Source organism: Sinocyclocheilus grahami, unplaced genomic scaffold (genome assembly GCF_001515645.1).
Source record: "Sinocyclocheilus grahami isolate Dianchi unplaced genomic scaffold, SAMN03320097.WGS_v1.1 scaffold114.1, whole genome shotgun sequence".
Taxonomy (NCBI): Eukaryota; Metazoa; Chordata; class Actinopteri; order Cypriniformes; family Cyprinidae; genus Sinocyclocheilus; species Sinocyclocheilus grahami.
Window position 1 is genome coordinate 424,491 of NW_015505293.1, and position 14,303 is coordinate 438,793.

The window sequence follows — 14,303 nt, forward strand, 5'->3', positions numbered from 1 at the left end:
TACATTTAATCATTTAGCAGACGCTTTTATCCAAAGCGACTTACAAATGAGGACAATCAAAACAACAAAAGCGCAACAATAGATAAGATTTACATCTTAATAGAATATTAATGTATTAATTTTTGGGTGAACTATTTTTTGAACCGCTGTTCTTGTCTGTCAGTTTAACAGCCTTTGTCTTCAATTTTACATTATCACCTATTCTGTAATTCACACATCTCAATTGTCATAATGTCAGCAGCTTCAATGAAATAAAGCATTTTTTTCTTCTCAAGCAGTAAATTACTCTGAGACAGAGGGTCGGTGTGGGAGGCAACGAACCCTCAAGCTGTGGCTCTAATTTAGACAACCGTGACTGAAGAGCTTCTGCAGACAGAAACGAGAATGAGAGAGAGAGTGTCAGAGTAGATGTGCATCAGAGGCTGCTTCTGCTTTCGGTCACTGATTATCCACCATCGTCATCCTCTGAGGCAAGCTTGGCACATTTCTGATGATTCTCGCCCACTCAGCCCATTGCTTTGAACATGTGGAAATACCTGCTTTCACTGCTAAATTATTAAACGTAGCCCAACTAATGTTGCAATAGCATTCTGGGCTCGAGCACAAATAATGGTCCTTTGATGGACGCTTGGAAAACATTGGGCCTTATTTTCAAAAACCAGGCTGTTCGCAGTAGACAAATCCACTGATGTGTTCCTTTTCTGATTAAAACTCATCTTGGAGTTTGCCTTTGAGCTGGAAAATGGATGGAAAACTTTGAACCACCGAAAGCTTAGCAAAAGCCACTGAGTCTAATTTAGAAAACTCACACCTGCTACTTTTCCTCTTATTTTCCCTTGCAACATGTGGGATGCTTATACCCTCAGGAGTATAAGGCATGCAGTGTGTGCATAGATTTCTAATTTACACTGCAAAAATGTAGATATATTTTAAAGGGATAATTCACCAAAAAAATTACAATGCTGTCATCATTTTCCATTGCTCATGTCATTGCAAACTCACACTATGACTTTTTTCCATTGAACACAAAGGGTGTCGTTTTGAAGGCTCTTTTTCATGCAGTTTCAATGAATAGCAAATGACGCACAAAAGCACCAGAAAAAAATTCCATATTGTGTGGGTGAATGAGGGTGAATAATTAACAATTTTCATTTTTGGACGCTTTCATAAATGTATACATTGTCAGCCAAAATGTGCCAAAATTTTACCTTTAGATAAAACCTATGGGTCAGTCACTTGGAGGGACACACATGTAATTTATTTAATCCTAAAAAGTGCATATTAGTACCTTAGAGTATGCTTATAACTTAAGGTGCTACTATTCAACTTTTAGGAGCAAATAAGCAGAGCTGGGTAGATTACTTACAAATTGTAGTCCGTTACTGATTCCAAATTACATGACACAAATTATAGTTAGTAAGATAATCCATTATGTTACACATTTTAGGTAATATAATCAGACGATTACTTTTTGATTACTTTTCACTTAACTTGTTTATCACATTGATTTAAATATGACAATCTTACCAAATTTATATAAAAATGTGAAAAAAGAGAAAATATTCCATTCGTTGTTACTGACCATATAAAGTACATTAAACATTCCATTACATCAAGATTTCCCAAACTGGGTTTTTTTGAAGGAACTGCAGGGGTTTTGTGAGTTTAATGAAAAGCAAATAATTAATTAAATCATAATGTAAAATTAAATCACTTTAAAATAACACCAATCAAAATAAAACACTTACTAAAAAAAAAAAAAGAAATATTCTGTTTGTTGGTTAGTATGACCACTAACTAACGCCAGAGAAATGTGAACATGCAAATGTGATACTTAATTATTAACGTATTACCTTAAAATCTCAGGGGTACTTCAAATAAATATATTAGGGGTAAGAGGTTTGGCTGTCATTAAGGTTTGTGTCTGTACCATAAATTAGCACCAACATAGTGTCAAGTTTCCTCACACGTTCCGGGGGAAAAACCACACCATGTTGTGAGCTTACATAGAAAGTCTGGATTTGCACCTCTTGCTTCCTGAACAAAAAAAATTATACTAGTTTTTCTTTATAAATTATTCAAATATAGCATAACATCAGCAGAATTTAAAACAATACCTTATAGCTCACAATGTTTTGCATGCACAGCCTCTTTTGTTGTTGTTGTTGAGGTTTTAACTGAGAAAACCTATGCATTCGTGCTAAGCTGTACAGAATCATGGTGTAATTTTCAGGTTGCAGATCAAATTTAGCCGTCACCCTAAATGTGCTTTTGATGAGGTGTCAGTTTCTCTCACTCTGGAATTATTGGCAGAACCCCTGTGACCTTTGGCGTCGCCGGCAGGGAGCGTTGAGCTCTTCCTTTCTCTGTCAGAGTATTGTTTGCCTTAGGTAATTTGGAAATGAAAAGGGGAAATGATCACCTTTGTGCACTACTATCTTGTAGAATTTAATGCATCAGGTTATACCTCTGTTGACATTAGTTGTCTAAAGCTGTAATACATTTTGGTGATAAATGTCTTGCTGTTTAATGCCAGTTCTGTCTAATGTACTGTCTATTAATATAACGTAGCCTCTTTACATGCAGAAGATGGTATTTGAAGAAAAATGATGTTGACTCAAAGCTCTTTTTCATTTAGGATGGCTTCACGCCTCTGCTTTTGTCAGCTAGGAATGCACACGTGGTGGTCTGCCAGAGTTTATTGGACTGGGGCGCTGACATCAACGCTAGAGACAAAAATGGCAGGTATGGTTCTGGACATCAGTCATAATATTGAGACTGCTGATAAGAAAAGTTTCTCGGTTTAAACATTACCTCCTGCTATCATAAAGTGCCAAGTGAGCTGAATAAACTAAATTGGGATGCCAACAGTGTAACTAAACTGTGGTATAATAGCGTAATCGGTAACACTTTACTTGAAGGGGTGTGCATAAGACTGACATGACACCTTCATAATCATGAAATGACACATGTCATGAATATGAAGGAGGTTTTATGCATGTTTATGACAACTGTCATTAAGTGTCATTCGCTCAGTTGTGTCATTTTTAATGCAAATATGACATTATTTGACCTAACCCTAACCTAACCCTACCCTTACCCCTAACCATAGCCCATAACAAAGACATCTCAAACAATGTCATCTTTGCATTAAAAATGACAAGATGTATATCTTATAAAAAATAACTGAGCGAATGACACTTAATGACAGTTGTCATAAACATGCATAAAAAACCTTCATATTCATGACATATGTCATGTCATGATTATGAAGGTGTCATGTCAGTCTTATGCACATCCCTTCAAGTAAAGTGGAACCTCGTAATCCATCTTAAAGGGATACTCCACCCCAAAATGAAAATTTTGTCATTAATCATTTACCCCCATGTCGTTCCAAACCCGTAAAAGCTTCGTTCGTCTTCGGAACACAATTTAAGATATTTTGGATGAAAACCGGGAGGCTTGTGACTGTCCGATTGACTGCCAAGTAAATTACACTGTCAAGGTCCAGAAAAGTATGAAAGACATCGTCAGAATAGTCCATCTGCCATCAGTGGTTCAACCGTAACATTATGAAGCGACGAGAATACTTTTTGTACGCGAAGAAAACAAAAATAACAACTTTATTTAACAATTCGTCTCCCCTGTGTCTCTCTGCATCACTGTAGTGCCATTTTGGAGAATATCTGCTGAGCGCAAGCAGCGTACGCTATTCTGTGTTAGCCACGCTGCATGGATGCGCTGTTTTCGTTCAAATCAAAGCGTAAATACACGTAGAAAACATATCCTTGTGTTGCGGTTGACACAGAATTGCGTACGCTGCTTGCATACGCTGCTTACGTTACAGTTGAACCACTGATGGCAGATGAACTATTCTGACGATGTCTTTCATACTTTTCTGGACCTTGACAGTGTAATTTACTTGGCAGTCAATCGGACAGTCACAAGCCTCCCGGTTTTCATCCAAAATATCTTAAATTGTGTTCCGAAGACGAACAAAGCTTTTAGGGGTTTGGAACGACATGGGGGTAAATGATTAATGACAAAATTTTCATTTTGGGGTGGAGCATCCCTTTAAGGCAGTACATACAGTATACTACCATTCAAAAGTTTTTGAAATAAGACTCTTATGCTTACCGTATTGTGGAATATTATTACAATTTATAAACAGTTTCTATTCTAATCTATTTTAAAACATTTAATTTATTTTTGTGATGGCAAAGCTGGATTTTCAGCAGTCATTAGTGTTATTCAGTAGTCATCACTCCAGTCTTTAGTGTCACATGATCCTTCAGAAATCATTCTAAATTGGTGCTTATTTATTTATTGTGGATACCATGCTGCATGTTTTTTCTGAAAGTTTGAAAAAATAGTATAATAGTAATGCATCTTTGGCGAATTAAATTATTCATTTCTGACACCAACCTTTTGAATGAAAGTGGAAGTGACATGCTGTTATCTGTGCAGAACCGCAGTGATGTTGGCCAGTGAGAGCAGCTGTCCGGCCGCTGTCGAGCTGCTGGTGCGATGGGGAGCTGACCTGCAAATGGTGGACTCGTTGGGCCATGACGTGCTCCATTACGCCAAACTGTCAGGCAGCAGCGAGGTCCGAACCGCTCTCAACACGGCCCTTCACAGACAGCAGTCTGAGTCAGGTAAACTCATGAATGCCAATGTCATCATGCCAATTAACACAATTTGGTTGTAAAGCTCACATTCCAAATTATGATTAAAATACCATTAGTCATTATGCAATTCCATATTGTTATTGCTATTACTGTTGCTATTGCTAGCAAGTTGTTATATGTAGCATGGACATTATATATAATGTGTTGCTGTTCTATAATAACCAAATGACACTCCACTCAAAAGTGAACAACAACAATAACAGTAACATTTCTTCACATACTATTGCCAGATCTGTGGTTTAACCAATTTTTCAAGAGCTAGTGCTGTTGTATGGAATATGACATCAGCACAACTGCGATTTGGGTGTAACCACAAGCCAGTTGTTGTGTTGTTCAATGTAAAATATTCACTGGGATACACTGAGGAACCCCTGGGATTTGCAACATCGTTTTCCTCCCAGTGGTATTAAATAAAAGAAACCAGTTTATATTATTTGTTTGTGGATTGTCATCTTTTCCTTTCTGTGGCCTTCAGAGCTTTTTAGCTCAACATTGCCATCTAGTGGCGTTTTTTTTTATCCTCTTGCTTCCACACATGTCCAGGGAGTGAAAGAGAGAGTTAATCAATATTTTTGCAGAATTTTTCAGATGTGTTTGTGAAATAATGAAACAAGGAAAGATTAGGACAGCATGGCTAATGTTAGCACCAGCAATGACATGCCATTTTCATTTTTCCCGTCATAACCCCCCACTCCATGTGTTCCCCTCCTGTATCTTTGTATGAGCAGATAAGAGTTCAGCGAGAGCCCCTCAGGTAAGCAAGTTCATTTTAATTTCATACATTTTTATCCCCTCAGACTTGATGGTTTTCCTAATTTTCTGATTGACAGAACCTGCAAACGTTCTTTGTAGACGCTTAAAATTCACAGTTTAATTGAATGCTTAGATTTTTGATTGAATATTCCTTTCTCACATTTGACAAACATTCCCGTAATGCACAGTTAGAAATATGCACTGGGTTTGCCTCACGCTGTAGTGATAATTGTTTTCTTTTTCCAAACTAAGTATACAGTGTTTATTTCACTAACCACTTAAACACTTTACTTCGTCTTCCTATCTCTTTTTGCCACTCTCCTTATACTGCACACAATCTCAGCATGGTCAAAAGTTAAATGAGGACAGAAGCTCCACCCCCAAAAAGAGAAAAGCACCTCCTCCTCCTCCCATTAGCCCAATCCAGGTAAAGGCACGTATTGCTGAATCTGTGATCTCTGCACTTTCTAAAAGACTTAGATGCAATTATTTATTTGATGACTTCTGAATGTACAGCTGATAATTAACCATTTTTTCTGTGTCCATTCTGTCCTTAAGCTTTGCCTTGCTTTAAAGCTTTCCTTTGTTTTATTTTTCAGTCGGCTGGTATCAACTCACCACCATATTTTACTCCAACTGATACGCCTTTGTCCAGCAAAAGTGATTCATCCAAAATATTTAATTACAAGGTAAAATAGTGAAGTGTTAAGGAGTATTAGTAAGATGTGCTAAAAAAGTATAAATTAAGAATATAATATTGAGTGTAATAAATAAGTATATTTATTATTATCATTAATTATAATATTGATTGTAATAATGTAAATAATAAAAACAAAATTTTAGTAACTACCAAATGTTAAAAATTATTATTATTATTAAAGCTGAAAAAGTTACATTTTAAATGAACATTTTTACATTTTTAACAGCTAAAAACATTTTAAAAAGCTAAAAGTATTATTTAATAATCATTAATTAATAAATAATTATGTGATGTAAATATATATGTGTGTGTGTGTGTGTGTGTGTGTGTGTGTATGAATATATACATACATTACATTTAGTCATTTAGCAGACACTTTTATCCAAAGCGACTTACAAATGAGGACAATAGAAGCAATCTAAATCAACAAAAGAGCAATGATATGCAAGTGCTATAACAAGTCTCAGTTAGCTTAACGCAGTACACTTTGCAAGTTTTTTTTAAATTATATAATAAATAAAAAGCAAGCTAGTGTTAGAGGCCTTTTTTGCTTTTGTTAATTGTTTAATAAATAAAAAGAAAACAAATAGATAGAATACAAAAAGATTTGAAACATTAGTGTTAGTTTTTTTTTTTTAAGAAAACAAGCAGTAAATGAATAGAGTGCAAGTCTAAAAGGGACAAGTTTATATATATATATATATATATATATAATTTATTTACTTATTTTTTGTTGCGGTCTGCCAAACATTCATGCAGTACTTACCATTTGAAATGTTGTCTAGGTAGGCAGCATATTAGGTTGTGTTACCTAATCCATAGCTATGTTGCTGTTATTTTTTGTTCATTATTCAATGACATGATTAACTTGGTATTCTTCACTCCCTGTTTGTTGAGGGGGAGGAGGAGCTGAAAAGTGCTGTACTGAAGGAAGAGATCGAAAAATTGCATGAGGAAAAAAGCATGCTACTCGAGACCATTGAAGATCTGAAGCAGATTTTGGAGCAGACTGAGCCCAAGGCGAGTACAGCACAGCCCTTTAATATTCCTTCATGTGGCAGCTGCTTTGATCTTCAGCCACTTTTGCTCTCTGGAACCCATTTTAACAGCTGCATTTTTACTGGCCCTGGCCAGGTGAAGGACCTTGCTTTAAGGGACACAAAAGCAGACTTCTCTTCCACACCACTGGTTTTGAACTCAAACTTGTGAATGAGTTTTGTTTCAGTTTGCGCATGTTTGAATTTTAACTGGTGACGCAAACCTTTGGGTCTTTTTTTTATGTGACCTTACAGAGTCCCGAGTAAGCATTGAAGCCCAGAGACACTGTGTTTTGTGTTCATTAATGATGTACTTCAAAACAGCCACTTATGTTAAGTACATTTTGTGGTGGTCTGCATGACTTCTCTCAGTGTAATAACAGATCTGTTTGTAGAATTTTTGGTGTCCAAGGCCCAATAAAAAAGTATATGTTGTAAAATAATCTCTTGTTATCCTCCTGTTTTGAAACAGATTGAGCACTCTGGGAATGCAGATTCAACATTGATTGCAGCCCTGCAAGCAAAGATAGCCTCTCTCTCTCTGGAAAACCAGCAACTTGCACAAATAATAAAGGTAAGTCACCGTAAAAATTGTGATTACCTTACAGATGACATGTAATTTTTTCAGTTAAATAAAATCTTTGTAGGATGACTTCTTTTGGAGAAAATATTGCTATGTCTCAGTGAGTGTTCTGAGTTAAGACAGCCTGTGTAAACACTGGGAAACATGTTTGGACATTTTTACAAATTTGTTTGGTTGGTGGAAATTGCAGACAGCACTTTTAAGCAAAGAGCATTTGGAAATAAGGAAGTGCATTGCAAGTCATTATCTTTTCTCACCGAGCAGAAACGTCCAGCTCCACAAGGAGAGGAAGGCCAGGGAAATTCCCGTCCAAACAGCATTGAGTCTAATGCCTCGTACCACTCCACCCGTGCTGATTTCGAGCTCTCCAGTGACGTGCATATCCATACTGGTGACGAAGAGGATCTTTCAGAGTTGTCTGTTCTGGACCTCAGTGGTTCGTCAAACAAGCATGAGATTGAGGAGGACACAAGACTGAGTGCGGATAAAGAAATCGGACTGCTACGGGACGCGCTGGAGAATCTGCAGGCCAGACTTCTAGAGTCCAGAATGGAGAACTGCACCCTTCAGGCTAGACTAAACACTGACTTTGAGAAAACTGAAGTTGCATCTAAAAGCATGGGTGAAGATACCCAAAAATGCCAGGAAGCTTTGCAAGACTTACAGATGAGGGGAGATTCTGTGAGTACACAAGAGGACAATGTGGTGCAGAAGTTTCAGTATTTGAAGAGCTGCCTGGAGCAGGAGGTCAAAGAACTGAAGGAAAAGTTGGCCGTATCGCACGAGGAGGAAAAGCGAGATGCTTGTTTGATAAGGGATCTTCAGACTCAGCTCAAACGTGGCCGTCTATCCGAGGAAGAGCGTCAAGAACTGAAGAACACCTACAACACTTTGGTGGAGAACATCAACCAAGAAAAGGCACTGTTGATCGAGAAGTACAAGGAGTCTCAAGAAGAGATCAGGATGCTCCAGGAGGCCCTTCGAGGCACTGTGCCGGTGGAGGCTGCTGCCAAAGACTTTGAGGAGATGAAGGCAGAGCTCGGCGAGATTATCGATGGGCTGCAGCGGCGGCTTTTGGAGCTCTCAAAATCGTACAGTGAGGCCAAAAGCGAGCTTAGTGTCGCCCGCAACCAGCTGCAGTCCAAAGCTTCAGAGCCTAAGGACAAGGCAGATGTGGCCTGTGTCACTAAGGAGGAGCATGAGCAGAAAATTCAAGAGCTGGCGTTCAAGATGAAGGACATGCAGAAGGTTTTGAAGGACACTGAGGCTAAGCATCAAGTGACACTTAAAGAAATAGCCCAGGTTAAACAAGACGCCGAAATCCAGGCTCAATCGTCTGTAGCTATTGCAGACCACACGCAGGTTGTGGCGTCCTTGGGGAATGCCATCAAGAACCTGGAGTCGGAAATTGAAGTTCTTAAAGAGCAGCTCGACCAGAAGACCTTGCAGGTGGATGCTTTGCAGAGCAGACTGACAGTTAAGAAGGATGTAACTCCAGATGATTCATTATCCCGAATGGAATATGAGCAGATGAGGGAGACGCTGGAGGGTGAGATAAGTCACCTGAACCACCTACTGAAGGATGCTCTCAAGAAACAGGATGAGATGGCTCTGGAGGTGACCACCGCTTGGCAGGAGGTGAAGGACACCAGAAATAAGAGAGAAACAGCACAGGAGCTGGCAGTGAGCAGGGAGCAGGAGTGCAGTACATTGAATACCAAGTACAGGGAGGCTCAGGAAGTTGTTGTCCAGCTGAAGAAGCAGGTGGAAAACCATGTGAAATCTGAGCGAGAGAAGAATAAAAAGGTGATTTTGATTCTCCTGCTCTCATTTCTGTCCAACTGATGCAGATGTGTCATGTTAACAACTAAAGCGTCATGTTTGTTAATTATTTACAGATTGATGAGCTCTCAAAGGAAGTTATGAAGTTAAAGGATGCCCTGAACAGCCTTTCACAGCTGTCGTACACTAGCACCCCTAAGAGACAGCAAAGCCAGCAGGTGGACTCGCTCCAACAGCAGATCAAACAACTGCAATATCAGCTTGCTGTATGTTACAAACTTTGTTCTGCTTTAAATTAGCAAGGCATCTAATCTTCTGTTTCTTTATAAGAAATATAGCAAGTGAACTGTTGAAAAGTTTGGGGATGGTACAATTTTGTAATGAATTTTAATGCTCACTAAGGCCTCATCTATTTAAAAATACAGTGAAAACAGTAATGTCATGCAATTGTAATATTTCTTGTTATTATCCATGTTGATAACAGTTGTGCTACTTAATATTTTTCTATGAAAACCATGATACATGTTTTTTTTAGGATTCTTTCTATAAATAGAAAGTTCAAAAGAACAGCATTTATGTAAACAGATCTTATACAAAATAACAGAAACATAAATGTCTTTACTGTTACTTTTGTTCATTTTAATGCATCCTTGCTGAATAAAAGTATTCATTTAATTCAAAAGAACGTTACTGACCCCAAATATTTGAACAGTATTGTGTAATCAACAGAGAAAATGAAAAGTGGTATTGCATGAGCATGACATGCACCATACGTACAGTGGGTACGGAAAGTATTCAGACCCCCTTAAATTTTTTTTCACTATTTATATGTTTTTATAACTTTACTTCACTGTAGCTGTGAATCTGAAATCTCTGTGCAAGAGATCGGCTGTACGCGTGACGTGGTGTTGAAAACGTGCATGCGCTTGGCGAGAATCATAAAACTTTACAGCTGCTTTCATCTTCGTTCACATTCTTTAAGAGTCAGGCATGCTTTGATTCTTGTGACCAGTAGAGGCTCATTTGAGACCCTTCTACCTGGATGAGAACGTATGACTAAGACGGACCAAACCAAGACATGAGCAAACAGGTTAATTACAGTTTATTAGCAGAATAGTGAGTGTGTTTGTCAAGCATGTCTCGCAGTTAAGAGGAAGTTTTGGGTGAGAACACCACAGGAGACCTTCTGACTCAAGCTTTGTTACAATCACTCATCGATATCAATAGAGGTGCACAACATCTGATATCAGATGTTCTTGACTCATAATTCATTTCATGAGGAACTTGTCAGCTTAATGCAAAATTAATGAGGAAGTTATCAACTTTATGACTGCGTCTTATTGTTTTTTGGTGGCTTAGTAGGATCAACCCCCTTCCCACATTAGAGATAAGGAAACTGCTTTAGTAATCAACACGTGTTGATGCCTCCTTACGCTCATTATGGTTTCATAGAAGCGGCTCTCCGCTTCAGTCCTGCGTGGCTCGTGTCTGTCAGTTCATTCAATAGAGGAATGACATGTGGCATACATATGAACATCAAAGGATATTTGCGCCATATGGAGAACTTGTCCTCTTATCTCGCTCATCACGAGAAGATATATTTAGTGGATGATATGTGTGATATATGGTCTAAATCAGTATCAAAATATAGCTGCAAGCCACAATCATTGAGGTCCAAGCAGATTGGGAAAATGAAGCCACATTTGAATGCTGCGGTTACAGTTGTTTCAATGGTAAATTATAACTTCCTTGATTATAGTTGCACAGTTTTGAGGATTTTCATACAAGTATAGCACTATATATAGCACAGATTTGATGAACAGGTGGAGTTTGAAAAATGATGTTTTCCATTTTCCATTTTGTCCTTGAAGAAAAAAAAGAAAAAAGAAAACCATGTATCTGAGATCGAAGCAAAAATTAATTAATAGCAGCATATGAAACTGTGGCCAATTCTCACAACATTTCATATCCAGGTTTCCAGGGTATGGAGGACCAAACCTGCAGAAATTAAAAATAAGTAATACGCAAATAAATAAATAAATGTGTGTATAAATACACATATTCTTGTTTAAGTATGTATATAAAGAATTAAACGTGTGATGAAAGTAGGCAAATAAAATAAATTGGTGGACAAACAGAAAATGTTTAAGGAAATGCTGAACTCATCCTAACTATTTTCTGTTAATCACTCGTTTATTTCTGAATGTAGTTCCACATTTTTTTCCCTCTGCACAACATGCTAATGAGAGGGTGTCAACCATGGACTTGGTCAGGTCGAAATTGCTTTCCAAACATATTCAAAGTAGTTGCTTTCTTTTCACAATAGGAGTCAAAGAAACGTCACCATGAAATTGTGTCAGTGTACCGGATGCACCTTCTTTATGCTGTCCAGGTCTGTATTTATTTACAATCAGTTCATATTATAGTGTACAAATATCAACAAGTTTGATTCCATCCATATACTGTTAACTTACTAAATTATGTGTTTTTTCTCTTAGTTCAGAATAGCCCTTTTAAACTCTCTAACCTTTCTTTTTAGGGCCAGATGGATGAAGATGTGCAAAAAGCTTTGAAGCAAATACTTGTAATGTGCAAAATGCCATCCGAGGCCAAGTGAACGAGCCAGTATTGCAGTTGTTCATGAACTGCCAAAAAACAGTGATCAAAGGATATTCATCTGAGAACTAAAGTCCAGAAACCTTCAATCAGAATGCACTGCAATTGAAATCACCATTGGTTTACCGCTGATATTTTGGAAATGTATAGCGAACTTGAGTAATTTACGAAAAGGGGAAAATAATTGATGTGCGCACAATCTCTCTGCCCACACAGTGCCAGACAATGAAACACAATCTATAGTCAATGATTTTCTGAAATCTGTTTTGAAAATTGTTCTATTTTTGTAAAAAAAATTTTAAAATAATCAGTATTTGATCCTGTTGTGAGGCAATTCTAATTATTTTGTCAGTTTGCATTGGGGTAGAATGCAAAAACAAAGCACGATGTGTGTTTGCCTGCATAGCAGTCCATTGCAACCTTTTACAACCGTGTTTTCTGTCTTTTTCAGTTGTAGTGTAGTGCAGCCAGCTGTAGTATCTGCATGCTGTGAAAAGTCAAGTGGCTCGATGTTTGTTCTAGGACATTGCGACCTTTTTCAGTAGTGTTGAATTCTCCACTTTTTCAGGGTAGGTGCTTTGACAAATCGTCCATGCGCAAATGCACTTTTCTTAGTCAGTAATCAGTCTTTCTTTGATGCCTGCTTTAATCTGCCATTTCTAGGACACCTGATGGGTTGTGTCCATGTGCCTCTGCTCATTTTTAAAGCCCGTGGTAATATTTTGGAGGCCATAACATATGAAGCTGCACTACATTTCTTTTGCATTATGCCTGGTCCAACCAGTTTTCTGCACTAAAACATTTTAGTTTTAGAGTTGCGCATCCTAAAAATGTTGTCTGTAATAGTAATGAAGTCACTGCATGTTAAACAATTACAGTAATTAGTAGTGTACTTAAGACTCCAGTGACACAGTGAAGGGTGAGTTAGCCCTAGCACGTCAGTGTAGTTGTGGTTTTTACAACAAATAAGGATTGGAAAGGATGAGATGGAATTTATTAAACATTCAGCATACACGTACTACATCAGTGTAGGGATAAACACACTTCCCCACTTTAGGAGTTGCTAAAATGTGGGTCATACGAAGGATTTTTGACACCTAAGCAGTTGTAAGTGTTAAGAAATATATAGTAGCACTTGAAAACATGCTATTCACCTGTAGAGCGTGGTGCAGATGTCATTTTATTCATGCACTAAAGCCTAGCTCATTACCTGGTTTAGTATGGTTTTGTAGCTTTTGAATGTAATTTGAGGGACACATATGATATAAACGTTTATAAGAAGTAATTGCTTTCATAGAAAATATAGCAGAGTTTTGTATTGAGTGTCCATTACCTAGAAATAACATTATTGTGTGCCATGTTTGCTTTTTGTTTCTCATCCGTTACAGCTGCTTGCTGAGTGCCATTGCATTAATAAACAAGTACAAAAAATACAAAACACATTTGTCAGAGATCATATAGCCCAAATTGCATCAGATAATGTTCAACAAATATCTGTTCACTTCAGTTTCTGAAGTGAAAATTTTAAAGGCAAAAATAACTGCCCTGTTGAATGCCCATGATATTGTTATTGAGCTCTTGTGTCATATTTCATGATCAGTTCATAGTCAATTGAGTTGTTTTTCATAATGTATTTGTACGTTATTGAGTCAGACAACATGCTGTTGGCTGTTGTATTTTTTGAGTAGTTAATAAACTTATGAATTGGTATTTATTTGTCTTCAATGAAGCACACAAAAAAAATCTAAATTATATTGCGATTAGGAGTGAGTTATGTCACTGTAGCGTAGTTTAAATAATGTAGAAATATTACAGGTTGTTCTAGGCTTATGTAAGAACATTTTGTGCAACAAAATGCTTTCCAGCTATTGATTCATAATTTGTATTCTACAAATGTGAATACAGCTTCCCAGAGGCAGGAAGAGCTCAGCCCTGGCTTCAATTTCATGGCAAATGGTGATTCTGCATTGAGTTTTTATTATTATTTTCTTTTCTTTTATAATCTGCTGGATCACTGTACATTGACGCTCAAGCTTCTTGTGCGTCATCAATAAACTTGCTGTGAATTTAAATTAGCCCTTAAACCTTATGACTAACAGTTCTGTGGTAACTTTAAAATAAAATTTCATTAGTCAACTAAATTA

General features: G+C 37.4%; 1 protein-coding gene across 2 annotated transcripts in view; it reads left to right on the forward strand.

Moving 5' to 3' along the window:
• Nucleotides 1-13,861, forward strand: part of LOC107589239 (ankycorbin-like) — a 48,958-nt gene extending 35,097 nt beyond the window's left edge. For both annotated transcript variants that reach the window (XM_016277620.1, XM_016277621.1), the window contains exons 8-18: nucleotides 2,639-2,745; nucleotides 4,468-4,655; nucleotides 5,417-5,442; nucleotides 5,785-5,868; nucleotides 6,041-6,130; nucleotides 7,039-7,161; nucleotides 7,651-7,752; nucleotides 8,026-9,567; nucleotides 9,660-9,809; nucleotides 11,870-11,935; nucleotides 12,083-13,861. In XM_016277620.1, coding sequence (XP_016133106.1) covers nucleotides 2,639-2,745; nucleotides 4,468-4,655; nucleotides 5,417-5,442; nucleotides 5,785-5,868; nucleotides 6,041-6,130; nucleotides 7,039-7,161; nucleotides 7,651-7,752; nucleotides 8,026-9,567; nucleotides 9,660-9,809; nucleotides 11,870-11,935; nucleotides 12,083-12,160 — 2,556 coding nt within the window. In that variant the 3' untranslated portion in view covers nucleotides 12,161-13,861. The remainder of the gene's footprint in view (nucleotides 1-2,638; nucleotides 2,746-4,467; nucleotides 4,656-5,416; nucleotides 5,443-5,784; nucleotides 5,869-6,040; nucleotides 6,131-7,038; nucleotides 7,162-7,650; nucleotides 7,753-8,025; nucleotides 9,568-9,659; nucleotides 9,810-11,869; nucleotides 11,936-12,082) is intronic.
• Nucleotides 13,862-14,303: the final 442 nt, after the last annotated feature.